Source organism: Acomys minous (assembly GCF_964271855.1).
Source record: "Acomys minous genome assembly, chromosome: 9".
Lineage (NCBI taxonomy): Eukaryota > Metazoa > Chordata > Mammalia > Rodentia > Muridae > Acomys > Acomys minous.
In genome coordinates, this window is record NC_140490.1 from 29173940 (window position 1) to 29187107 (window position 13168).

The window sequence follows — 13168 nt, forward strand, 5'->3', positions numbered from 1 at the left end:
AGAACAAAGCGACAGCCTACAGACTGGGAAAAGATCTTCACCAACCCTTCATCTGACGAAGGTCTAATATCCAATATACATAAAGAACTCAAGAAATGAAACACAACCAAACCAAATGGGGATCAAAGCTAAACAGAGAATTCTAAACAGAGGAATATCGAAAGGGTGAGAAACACTTAAAGCAATGTTCAACGTCATTAGTCATCACAGAAAAGCAAATCAAAACGACTCTGAGATTCCATCTTACACCCATTAGAATGGCTAAGATCAAAAATTCAAGTGACACCACATGTGGCGAGGATGTGGAGAAAGAGGAATACTCCTTCATTACTGCTGGGAATGCAAACTTGTACAACAACTTTGCAAATCTATCTGGTGCTTTCTCAGAAAAATGGGAATAGGGTTTCCTCAAGACCCAGCTATTCCACTCCTTGGAATATACCCAGAAAATGCTTCACCACACAACAAGAACATATGCTCAACCATGTTCATAGCAGCCTTATTCATAATAGCCAGAACCTGGAAACAGTGTAAGTGTCCCTCAGTTGAAGAATGGATAAAAAAACTGTGGTACATTTACACTATGGAATACTACTCAGCTATTAAAAACAAGGAAATCCTGAAATTTGTGGACAAATGGATGGGACTAGAGGTGATCATAATGAGTGAGTTAACCCAGAAGCAGAAAGACTCACATGGTATATACTCACTTATAATTGTGCACTAGCCCCAAAGGCATGTCCCATGAAAGTCTTCACTTACCAGGAGATTGAAATAGATGTGAGGACATCCTACTGAGACTCTAGGTAAGAGAAATATAGCAGATGGGGAAATAGAAGGACCCAGACAGTCTTAGAAACCTACAAGAAGAACATCATAATGGGTAGGTCGGGGTTCAGGGGGGTCGGCTCAAACTATTTCACTAACCAAGGACAATACAATAGTAAACATTGAACCCCTACTCTGATCTAGCCAATGAACAGGACATTCTGCACAGTTATGTGGAGAGCGGGGACTGACTTTGACATGAACTCTGGTGCTCCATATTTGACCACCTCCCCTTGGTGGAGAGACCTGGTGGCAGAATAAGCAGGATACCAAGATGGGACTTGATAGCCTATGACCATAGAGTGGGGGAAGAGGTCCCCCTTGGTCATAGACCTAGAGGAGGGGAATAGGGTGAAAGAAGGAGGGAGGGGGGAATTGGAGGACACAAGTGATGGGATAACAATTGAGTTGTAACAATTAATAAAAAATATTTTAAGTGCCATCTCTTTTTCTGCTCCCTACTGGTTATCTCTCTTATAGGTGAAATTTCTTCACTTGGAGTTAACCATCTTCTTACTGTTGAACTAATGTATTTGAAAAGTGCCCTTTCATCTATGATATTCCTGTTTTATTATTATGAAAGCTCTCAAAATGCTGCCATGTTGAAACATCTTTCCAATCCATAGTCACTTATATGTAACTTCAGAATAAATTATCTCTTATCCCATTTTAAATGAGAACTGTGTGGTTTTGGATAGACACTGTGTACACTCTGTGGTTGTTGTTTCTTCATTACATAGAAGAGGAGAGATAATTCTGACATATGAAGAACCTCCTGACACATTTCATCAACAAATTTACTTCTTCAAAGGTTTCTGTTCATTCAATAGGACCCCATATGAAAAGGATTTCCTTTACTTTTCAATTACTATAAAATGACTTACTAACTTTAAAAATTACAAGCATGATTTTGTAGGTCTGGAAGGATGGCTGCCCTTCTAGACATCTTGAGTTCAATTGCCAGCACCACATGGCAGCTCACAACTATCTATAACTGTAGTCTAATGAGATCCAATGCCCTCTTGTGGTGTACAAACATACACACAGATAAAACATCTATCTACATAAAATACATAAACAAAATTTCTAATGACTTTGTAGAATTGTGTGTTCTTTATGAAATGAGAACTCAAAGATTAAGTAGGTTCTTTAAAACAATTTGATTTTTGATTGTGTACTTAAAAGAGTTTAATAGCAATACTTTCCATAAACTGAATTGTCACATTAATTCAACTATTAAGCAAAAACTTGCCTGATCTGTTTTCTTAGTAGGTTGCTCATTATTTCTGCCACATTGATGAGAAAACAATTGGCTAACAAAATGAGCAGACCGTTCTCAAAAGATGAAATACAAATGTTCAAGAAATATGTGAAAACAAAACTCAACCTCACCGGCCATTAGAGAAATGCAAACAAAGACTACACAGAGACTCCATCACATCCCAGTAATAATGTCACTTATTAAGAAAACAAAAAAATTGACAAATGTTAGTTAGGATATGGATAAAGAGATGTTACATTATACTGATGAGTGTGTCAACTAGTCCAACCACTCTGCGAGTCCAGTCTATGGAAGATCTTCAAAGTGCTAACAATAGTTTTATGATATAGCCCAGCCTCCTCTCCCAAGTGTTTATCTGAAGTATTAACCCTGTGGTGGATATACCTGTGTGTTAGTGTATACTGTAACACTATGTACAAAACCAGCCTTGGTTCCAGTAGTAGAGCCATAGGTCATGAGAATGTGGCAGGTACACAAGACAGATTTTTTTCCACTCTTAAAAAAGAATGAAATTTTGCCATTTGCAGGAAAACAGACACAACTGGAAATAACCATAATAAGTATATTCACCCAATCTCAAAAAGATCAATATCACATTTTCTCTCATTTGTGGGTCCTAGGACTTAGGAATACAGAAAATATTATGTACACAGATGACATGAAATTGGAAGGAAACTGTCTAGGGGAGTAGAGTGGTCTAGTGTGAATGGAAACAGGAGCAGCAAGGCTAGTGTGGTATGAGGGGTGATCATGATGGATGGGCATGAGAGATGGGCATGAGAGATGGGCATGAGGGTTGGCATGATGGACGGCATAAGGGGTGTCATACATCTGCTTGAAAATGGTTTGTAACAATCTTTACTTATTTGTATTTAGTTAATAAATGATGCTGATTGAGAAGCTACTTCATGGAAGGGGAAAATGGTGCCATTAGAATCCTGAGCCTAACATGACTGAGTGTGTGAACTGCTTCCTCTCCTTGGAAACATTCCAAATGGTACTAAGTTAAACTCTAGAGAAATGAGAGACATAAGGATTCTTGTGACGAAACATCGAGTAAACGGTTATCCTCAAGCTGTTCATTAAAGAGAAGCAGCTGAGGAGAAAATGACTCAGTCACTTGCTTCAGAGCCCATTCCCTGCTTGCTCTCTGACATTGTGTGAGAAGGGTCGGCTTTCAGGCTGGGCCAGTTTAATTGATACCCCCTGGATTCTTAGAGATTTCTCCTAGGAGATATCTCAGGCTTGTTATGATGTCATTTCCTACATTATTTAACTTTCCTTTCCTCTGCTGCCTAGTGCTGTGTGCCTCAACTTTGTGTAGTGATCAAGCGAGAAGCCAATGGCTCAGGTAAGTGTCTTTCTTCACAGATCCTAAGTCAATGTCTAACATCATATCTCTTTTGACAAGTGTCATAACTGGTTTTGGCTTTGATTAGGTGATCAACTGTTATCATCTTCCACCTTCATCTTAAAGGTGAGGTCACACGTCTGTCTTTTATCATGTCTAGGCAGAACTATGGGTAAGAGAGGTTGCCCATTTGAGATCACTCAGATAATTTGTACTTTTTGACATGACAAAAACTTTCTGTAAGCATGATACGCAAGGACAGTGGTGAGATAAGATGCATTGGATAGGGCTGGTAAGTAAGGTCTTTTCTGGTGCTGTGATGAGGATGTTCACCTTGCAGAGACTGGGTCTGAAACACAAAACACACCCAGGAGTATAGAGATAAATTATTTGTCCAGGTACAGCATAGTAAAAACTCCAGTCGATAGCCTAGTTCTCAAACACAGATATATATATATTCACTCAGATACATTTCTGATAATAATGAGATATTTATAATCAGCAGTAGAACATAACAGAAGAAAGACGTGAAAGTTCGCAAACATTCTGCTGCTTTATGTACCAAATGAAGCACTCACTTGTCTGTGAGGCAAACCTGACTTCACTAAAGAGTGGCTGAATTGTAAACAGGATGGATCACCCTGCAGGCATTGCAGGTATAGGTTGGTCAGATGTCCTCAGTCACATTGCACTGAAACCACAGGCTTGATGTACTCCATTGAGTGAGAAGAGAGCAAATAATCTGCACATCTTTATTGTCTGGGATTACTGCTGTCAGCTTCCTTTCTGTTCTCAAGTTTTCCTTCTTTCAGACTCAGGTTAGTCTCTTCTATGATGTGGGGTCATAGAGAAGAACAAGGTAAATATTCACATATTTAGGCTTTTGCTCTCTCACTGTGGTGGAAAATGATTACCTATAGAGTCATTAGAAGTGATCAGTGTATTGACTTGCTAATGTCTGTGGATGCAAAGATTATTTAAAGGGTCCACATCATCAAACACAATGTTTAGTTTGGTCAACTTGAAATATTATTGAGAATATTTTCAGTTTGTTTTCACTATTAATAGTAACAGTTTACTTCATATTTTTGCATATACCAATGGCTTTTTGCTATGCACTTTATGCTTTAGAGTACTAATAGTGGCTAAAGCAAAGATGGCCTTCAAATAACTTCAGCTCATTTTGCCAAAGAGTCTCACAAAGTGGTTGAAACTCACAGTAGCAATATATGATATCACTTACTTTCTCAACTTGAAAGTCATGGATGATGCTGTGATTCACACACACACACACACACACACACACACACACACACACACACACAAAAATATACATGTTCTTCTGTCATTTTGCTATTATTGCATATGAATATTTTGTTCATAGTTTAGCAATGTGAAACTTGTTCTCTCTCTATCTCTCTCTCTCTCTCTCACTCACACACACACACACACACACACACACACACACACACACACACACATTCTGCCACTAAAACAGTAGACCTTTTACTAAAGAGATTCAAACAGTACACAAAAATTGTCTTTAAATACACATTTTACTCATGTTTCTGAGCCACTTGGTCTAAAGATTTTAGCATTTAAAAGTCTTATTCCTCATCATGAAACCTCATTTTGTTTCCATGTACATTTTGTAAAATCCATGATATTAATTTGTAACTTATATTTGTGAAAAATTCAACATATCCAATATGGGGATTTTGCATAGTTTCTTTGGCAGCTTCAATAATTTATCTAGACCTTCTTTTCCACCAGTTGTTCAGCTTCTGTGGTTTTGTTGTTTTCTGTGGATTGTAGTTATGTTTTTAGATCCTCCCAGAAAAAAAAAACCCAATGATAAGTCTTCAGATTGCAGCTTAGAATCACCTTGTACACATTTCCTTGAAGAATTTCTGTTGGAGTCTAAGAGTGCAATACCATTAGCTTTATAATTTTCTTCAGGTTTTAGTAAATGCACCAGATATTTCTATTTGTACTGTTACAGCCTGGACTGTTGACACTTTACTGCTACCATTAAAAACAAAGGGCTTGCTGGCATATGATGGGGCATGTGGAGCAGTAATGTACCCCAGAGTGACTTCCTGAAATAAATTCTGAGAAGTTAAGACCTGAAACTGCTCAGATGAGGAGGGGCCAGAGTGCCGTGAGCAGAGAGCAACCTCAGTCAGGTTGTTTCCCAAAAGCCAAATGTTAGTGATTGAAAGCACTGGAGAGCCAAAATCCCTGTGACCAGAACTCTCATCAGCCTACATAAATTGCACTCAGGACTTTATCTTTAACCAGCAACCAATACAGAATGCCATAGGGAAAAGCAGAGGCCAGTAGACATGTATGAACAGATTTTTATATGTGTGGTTACTGATGAACTGCTGAGGTTAGAATTGTTGATGGTTATAAATAAGCAAAAATTACACTTTTATATGTGCAACAACTTGGAATGTCTTACTGTTAGAAGAATTTCATTTATTCATTGGCTAATTTTAATTACATTATAGCTTAACTGTGACAGTTTCAAGCATTCTTATAATCTGATCATATCCACTGCCTTTATAATGTTCCCTTTCTTTTCCCTCCCTTCACCATTTACTCCCCTCCCTCCTTTTGCACGGTGCTCCCCACCTGGTTTCTTTTTCTTCATCTCACTCTATTGCACATATGAAGAAGAAAGAATTCAGTGCTTGCCATCCCGAGTCTGAGTTGTTTCGCTTAACATGGTTTGCATTTCCATCTTTGTTTCCTGTAATTGTGTGATCCCATTCTTTGTTATGGCTTAATTAAAAAACCCACTGTGGGAACTAGGAAATGTCCTGTGTGGTTAGACCTCTTTCTTAGGTTTTGGGATGCTGCATCTCCAGAACTGATAAAAGTGGAAGTTTCTCCCTACTAACCACATTTTCTACCCATTCGACCATTGATTGGCACCGAGGTTGATTCTGTGCTTTTGCTACTATAGCTTGTAGAGTTTGTATTAGCTGATCATTTTCACTGCCTTTGGGAACTATTATTTTGGTTCATCTGATCATTTATTGATTGTATGATTTGGGATCTTGGTACTTGCTTTTCTGAGTTCTGTGTTTGTTCTGTGTATTAGTACATGGTGGGTAGATATCTTATGAAACCTTCTGTTTGTAACCTGTCTTCACTTTGTTGTTTCTTTCACTGTACAGTGTTTTTAATTTGATGTGTTATGTTGTTTTGACTTGTGATTCTCTGGGCTACTGAATTTTGCTTAGACCCAGTCTGTAACTGTGTATTAAAGAGTTGTCAGTTTTCTTCAGGTAGCTTCAAACTTTCATATTTTTACATTCAAGTCATTAATCCATTTAGTTGGGTTTTGGTTGTTTGTTCGTTTGCTTTGTTGGTTTTGTTTTGTTTTGTTTACAAGACATGAGACAAAGCTCTAATTCAGTTTTAGGGTATTTTTAGATGTTTTATCAAGTAGAAAATGTGATAAATCACAGGTTTATTTTTTAAAACATGTCTTCCAAATTTATACATATGGGTTAGCATTTTTGAATTTATTTACATATGCATGTGTGTACATTGTACCTTTATCTAATGTGTATTTCATATATACATGTGTTCATAAAAATATAAAATTAGCTCCACTGGAATGTCCAGGTATATTTCTATGAGCCTAATATATTTCCTTCAATTAATATGTTGCTCTTGTGTTATCTGTGGCTTAATTGTTTACTTTTTATTCTTAAATAATTTTCTTGCATCCATTCCAAAGAAGCATATGTTTATTTCATTCACTCTGAGTAAAGAGGTATACTTTTACTGGAGTGGATATGGTATCTCCCACCATGATAAGTGACTGATTGAAGAAAAAGATTCCAGAGGCCAAGGCCAACTCCACCCCACCCAAGCCACCACAGGACCTGAAGCATCCAGGGAAGTCACAATAGCAGGTATGGGGGCCTGTTAGCTAGTTCTTGGGGCATGGCAATGTGAGTGGATGCCCTAGTAAGCTTAGGCCAGTAGAAGCTAGTTTGCGGGAGGTACATAAGATAGCCTGCCTGGACCCTTGAGTGTCCACCCACCCCTATACCCATGGTCCTGCTCTGGTTCCACCCTCCATCTCATTCTAGACCTGCCTCGATAGTGGCATTCGGTCTCTTTGCAAGTAATGGAGGAAGAACATCTTCAGTGTCAAACAGGTCCAGACCCATGGCAGGGATGCAAATTCAGACTTTTTCCAGTGACTTGAGATGAGGTCTGTGTCCTGGTGAACTAGTTCCTTTAAAGGCCACCCAGCCCTGCACAGCCCACCATAAGCTTCAGAATACATCTGCATTTACCCTGAAGTCCATGATCATCTGTTACACATGTTTAATTTAAGGCTATTTCTAGAATTGTTTACATTAATACTGTATATTTACACCACTTCTACCTTTCAGATTCTCACCCTCCAACTCTTACTATGCCTCCTGACTCCCTCTCAAACACATTCAAAATTTGTTACAATGCATTTTGGGTACAGAATGATAGGCTGGTATTTATATTTTCGAAGTAGTGAAAAAAATTTAATTACTATTGTCAACTTTTGCAACCACCTCCCTATGCATTTGTTCATATGCAGGTATGTTTTGAGAACATCCAATTCTTCTTTTTCTAGTTACTTTGAAATATACATTAAACTATTGCTCAGCGTGGTTGTCCTAACATATATTTAAATCCCAAAATACATTCTTCATATACAACCGTACATTGTATACAAAGGTCTCCGTTACCCCTGCACCCTTTCCTTGTCCTTTCTATCCACTCTGAACTTCCAGGATATTGATAATTTTAGGCTTTGTGTATGAGAAAAAGCATGTGTGATGTGCCTAATGTCATTTCATCATAGTTATGTCTGGAATGTGTTCTGTTGTGTATGTGTGTTATGTATGTGCCTCTAACCACTCATACGTATTAGGACATTTAGGTGGATTTCCTACAGGGTCAGCAAGACTGTGCTGCAGTCCATATGGGAAGGCAGCACTCTGCACTTGTTATCTTGCCATTATGACAATAGCCATTACATCCAGCCATCATGCTTTTTCATGGTTTTCATTTGCATTTCCTTGGTGGTTTTGATCTGAATTTCCTTGATGATTAGAAATACTGAGCATTTTATGAATGCATTTTGTGGTGCTGTGACTAAAATCCGGGGCCATGTGCATGCTAGGTGTTGCAGTTTAGATGTACAATATTCCCAATAGACTTGCGTTTATCTACTCATTCTCCAGCTGTTTGGGGCAGAGGAGTCTTTGCAAGGTGGCCACATCTGGGAATGAGGCCATGAGACGTATGGTCCAGCTCCATTTCCTGTACATATCTGTTTCCTGATCTGCCTAGATCTGAACAAGTGCCTTCAGTCACAGCTGCAAGCTGCTACCTTCCCTGCCATGATGAGCCACATGCTCAACATGAGCTGGAATTATTCTTTCCTTTAAGTTGCTTCTTGTCAATTGTTTATTCACAGCAATGAGAGAAATGTTTGATAAGCCAGGCACATGCTCTCCAACCAAGGTCATATCTCAGGCCTCGGGAAATCACATGTAATTTGTCTTTAGAAATATTTTTGGCTCTAACCCTATACAAAAACTATACATGGACCGGGTGTGGTGGTGCACAGCTTTCATTGCAACACTCAAGAGGCAGAGGCTGCATGGATCTCTGTGAGTTCAAGGCCAGCTTTATCTGCATAGTGAGTTTCAGGACATCCAGGGCTACATAGTGAGACTCCGTTTTGAGAAAAACCAACAAAAATGAAAACAAATTTTAAAACACAATACAAACAAACTCCTGGCAACTGAGGGAAGCTGGAGGTTGGAGAGGTGCCTTCTCCAGGGACAAGCACATCAGTTGGTGTCCAGCACCAAATGGTCAGCCCTGAATGCATATAGACAAGTAAGATTATATGGACCGAACATATAATATTTAGGAAAAAAATCCTAAAATATATAAGTGTATTTATATGTAAATATAATGTATATTTCTAAAATAAATAACTATAACATATTTCTAAAGTATATAAACGTTTGTGTGTAAGTATATAAAATATAGACATAGTTACACCTATACAGACATGCAGAGGGAGGTCTGGAAGAGTGCAGAGGGAGGAAGGGAAGGGGAAATGTAATTATATTATAATCTCAAAAATTTTTAAAGAGAAATATTTTCAACACTTCTTAATTTTGATTGCTTTATTAAGGTTTTTAAAATATTTTAAAAGTTATTTCCATTATTTTTTAATAAATAAGTCTACTGTTTGTTTGTTTGTTTGTTTATACAGTATTCTGCCTGCATATGAGCCAGCAGGCCAGAAGAGGGCACCAGATCTCATTATAGATGGTTGTGAGCCACCATGTAGTTGCTGGGAATTGAACCTTTGGAAGAACAGCCAGTGCTCTAACCTCTGAACCATCTCTCCAGCTCTTATTTCCATTCTTTAGTACAAAAAATAGGTTTTATTGTAGCATTTTTCACTTGTTGAGTTTAAAATTATTTCCTCATAAAGTTTCTTTTGTTCTTTATAACATTGCAGATATTGGGTAAATATTACTTCACAGGTTTTTTTCTACTTTATTGATGGTTTCTTCACTGATGATTGTTTCCTTTGTCCTTTAGAAGATTGTCTTTGTTTGTTTGTTTGTTTGTTTGTTTTTATTATCTATTACTGGGGATAGAGCCAAAGGTCTTGTACATATCAGACAAACTGTATCATTGAAGTACAACCCCACCCTGGAGGTTTATAATTTGATGTATCCCAATCTGTATATTCTTGTTCTTATTGCCTGCATTTCTCTCATGCCAGAAATGTGTCCAGCCTGCCAAATGCTTTAAAAAGGTTTTCTTCCTTTCGTGGGATATTCACACTGTGAGTCTTTTTCATGTAGATGCTCACCCTTCCGGAGACTCTGTACGCTTTTCTGCTGCCGTGGGCTGTAAGACTTTTTGTTCTGTCACCATTTCTAGAATTTACTCCTGCCTCAACAAATCAAAAAATTCTTAAAGCAAAAGACTGGTAACACAGGTCAAAAAACAAAGCCTGAGCTGCTGCAGTCTAAGCTATATGTGGGTTTTCCTCATGCAAACGTTTATGGTTAATGGAAATACTAAAGTAATGATGATGGTGGTGGTGATGGTGGTGCTGATGATGATAATAAGTAGTGTAAATGTTGAAAAGGGACAATTTCTTAAAAGATTAAGGTGAACATGTTAAATGTTATGTAATTTCTTCCCATTGAATTGTGGTTCATGCCATTGGTAATACTTAAAAAAATAACTTGAACTCCTTGCTCTGGACCATGCATTTTGAGACAGTGACTTCCTACCCTCACCATCTCTTCCACTGTTGTTTATTTGTTTAACGTGGTGCTGAAGACGGTATGCAGGGGCTCGCACACTAAGCAGGTGCTCTGTCACTGAGACCAGCCCTCAGCTCCTCCCTCACTGCCAGTTCTTTTCCTGAGTTGGCTTTTGTTTCCACAACGGTCTGAGCTCCTTTATGCTTCACAGCATACGTTTGTCTTTTAGTCTGCAACCAAAGCCTACATTCACATCGACTAATGGTAGTTTAGTATCCATCCTCTGTTACCGTCTGTGATAATGTTTCCCCTATAGCTCTTATTAGCATTAGCCAAACACATTCCCCTCCTCTGGTCCTGCTTTCAGGGTTTCCATTTCCAAAGAGATATTGAAACACATGAAAACACTCCCTGATAGCATCTATAGTGCAGCCACAATTCCTGCGCAGGTGTCATCGCATGGACAGGAAATGGCAGTAAACTAATGGAAAACTGACTAGTAGTCATGGTCAATAATAAGTAGTTTTCAGCAGAGTTCAGAGTTTCATGATTATTTCTAGTAGAATTGGTAAGGATTTAAAAAAAATTTTTTTCTTAAAGTCTTATTACATTTATTTATCTATCATGTACGGAGGTATCTTGGCATGCGTGTAGACATCAGAAGACAGCAGGTAGGAGTCCTAGGACTCAGCCTCAGGCAACGAATCTTGGTAGTGCTACCTTTATCTGCATCTTTATCTGCAATCTATCTCCAGCCTGAGATTGGAAAACTTTTAAGCTGGAAGGAGAATTTACAGTCTGATCAAATATTGTTCTGAGTTATTTTGGTTGTATAAAATTGATTTAAAATATTTATTATTTTGCTGTTGAGTACACATCTTAAGCAATAGGACTATGCCCCAGGAAAAGAAGCTTCCATATGGTCCAGATCCTGTGTAATAATAACCAAACTTTATTGCATCAACTACTGTTTATCAAATATCTACTCAATTTCAGGCCATGGGACCCTGACTTTCAGGTTTCCTCTTCAACAAGAAGAACTGAACAAAAGAGAAACTACAATTGACTTCCCAGAAAGTGCTCGATATTAGACAAATGAGTCTAATTTAAGGGTGGTCTAATTCATGCACTTGTAATGACTCCTCTTACTTTTGTAATTTTCAATAACTTGTGCTTCTCTCTTTATGCTTCCAGCTAAGACGTAAACATATGGATGCAAACAAAACCTTTCCCAGTGACTTCACCTTTGTGGGACTCTTTACCCACAACAAGACCTCAGAGTTCCTTTTCAGTGTTATATGTGCCATATTCTTCATGGCCATAGCGGCAAATGGGCTCATGATCTTTCTCATTCACATAGACCCTCACCTCCACACCCCCATGTATTTCCTCCTCAGCCACCTCTCTTTCATTGACATGATGTACATCTCGACTATTGTGCCCAAGATACTGATTGATTACATCGTGGGCAAAGGGACCATCTCCTTTGTTGCCTGCACAGCCCAGTACTTTCTCTACATGGGTTTTGTAGGGGCTGAGTTCTTCCTGCTGGGACTTATGGCCTATGATCGCTATGTGGCTATCTGCAATCCACTCCGTTATCCTGTCCTCATGAGTCGGAGGGTCTGCTGGTTTATTCTGGCCAGCTCTTGGTTCGGTGGTGCTTTGGACAGTTTTCTCCTCACACCTATCACCATGAGTCTCCCATTTTGTGCATCCCACAAGATCAATCACTTTTTCTGCGAGGCTCCCACAATGCTGAGGCTGGCCTGTGGTGACAAAGCCATATATGAAATGGTGATGTATGTCTGCTGTGTTGTGATGTTGTTGGTCCCCTTCTCTGTGGTGATCACATCCTATGCCCAGATACTGGTCACAGTACATCAGATAAAGTCTGAAGAAGGGAGGAAGAAGGCTTTTGCCACTTGCTCATCGCACGTGATTGTGGTGACATTGTTTTATGGGGCTGCCTTGTACACCTATATGCTTCCCCAATCATACCACACCCCACTCAAAGATAAAGTCTTCTCAGCCTTTTACACCATCCTCACCCCCTTGCTTAACCCTGTTATTTACAGTCTGAGGAACAGAGATGTGGCAGGGGCATTGAAGAGGGTGATAGCAAGACATAGAGGGACCTGCAGTGTGGAAAGGAAATAGTTACAATAAGCCAAAACCCCTGTGCCTGTCTGGATAGAGCACAGATGACCTGGATAACGAACACTTGCTTGGGCAATTTCAAAGGCCAGTTCCATGAAATGATGCATCACCAATGCTCACATCGAAGCTGAGAAGCTGCAACACATTGCACGTGTAAACAATGCTAGCTGCTCATCAGTGTCACAAGTCTTCTCCTTCTTTGTTTCCATTGGCTGGAATTCACTCTTGGGA

General features: G+C 38.9%; 1 protein-coding gene across 1 annotated transcript; it reads left to right on the top strand.

The window, feature by feature from the left end:
- Positions 1–11986: 11986 nt before the first annotated feature.
- Positions 11987–12937, top strand: LOC311604730 (olfactory receptor 2T6-like; the record flags this gene model as incomplete). The annotated part of the gene is made up of 1 exon (XM_084794797.1): positions 11987–12937. The coding sequence occupies one exon, from the start codon at positions 11987–11989 to the stop codon at positions 12935–12937; it is 951 nt and encodes a 316-aa protein (XP_084650923.1).
- Between the last annotated feature and the right edge of the window lie 231 nt (positions 12938–13168).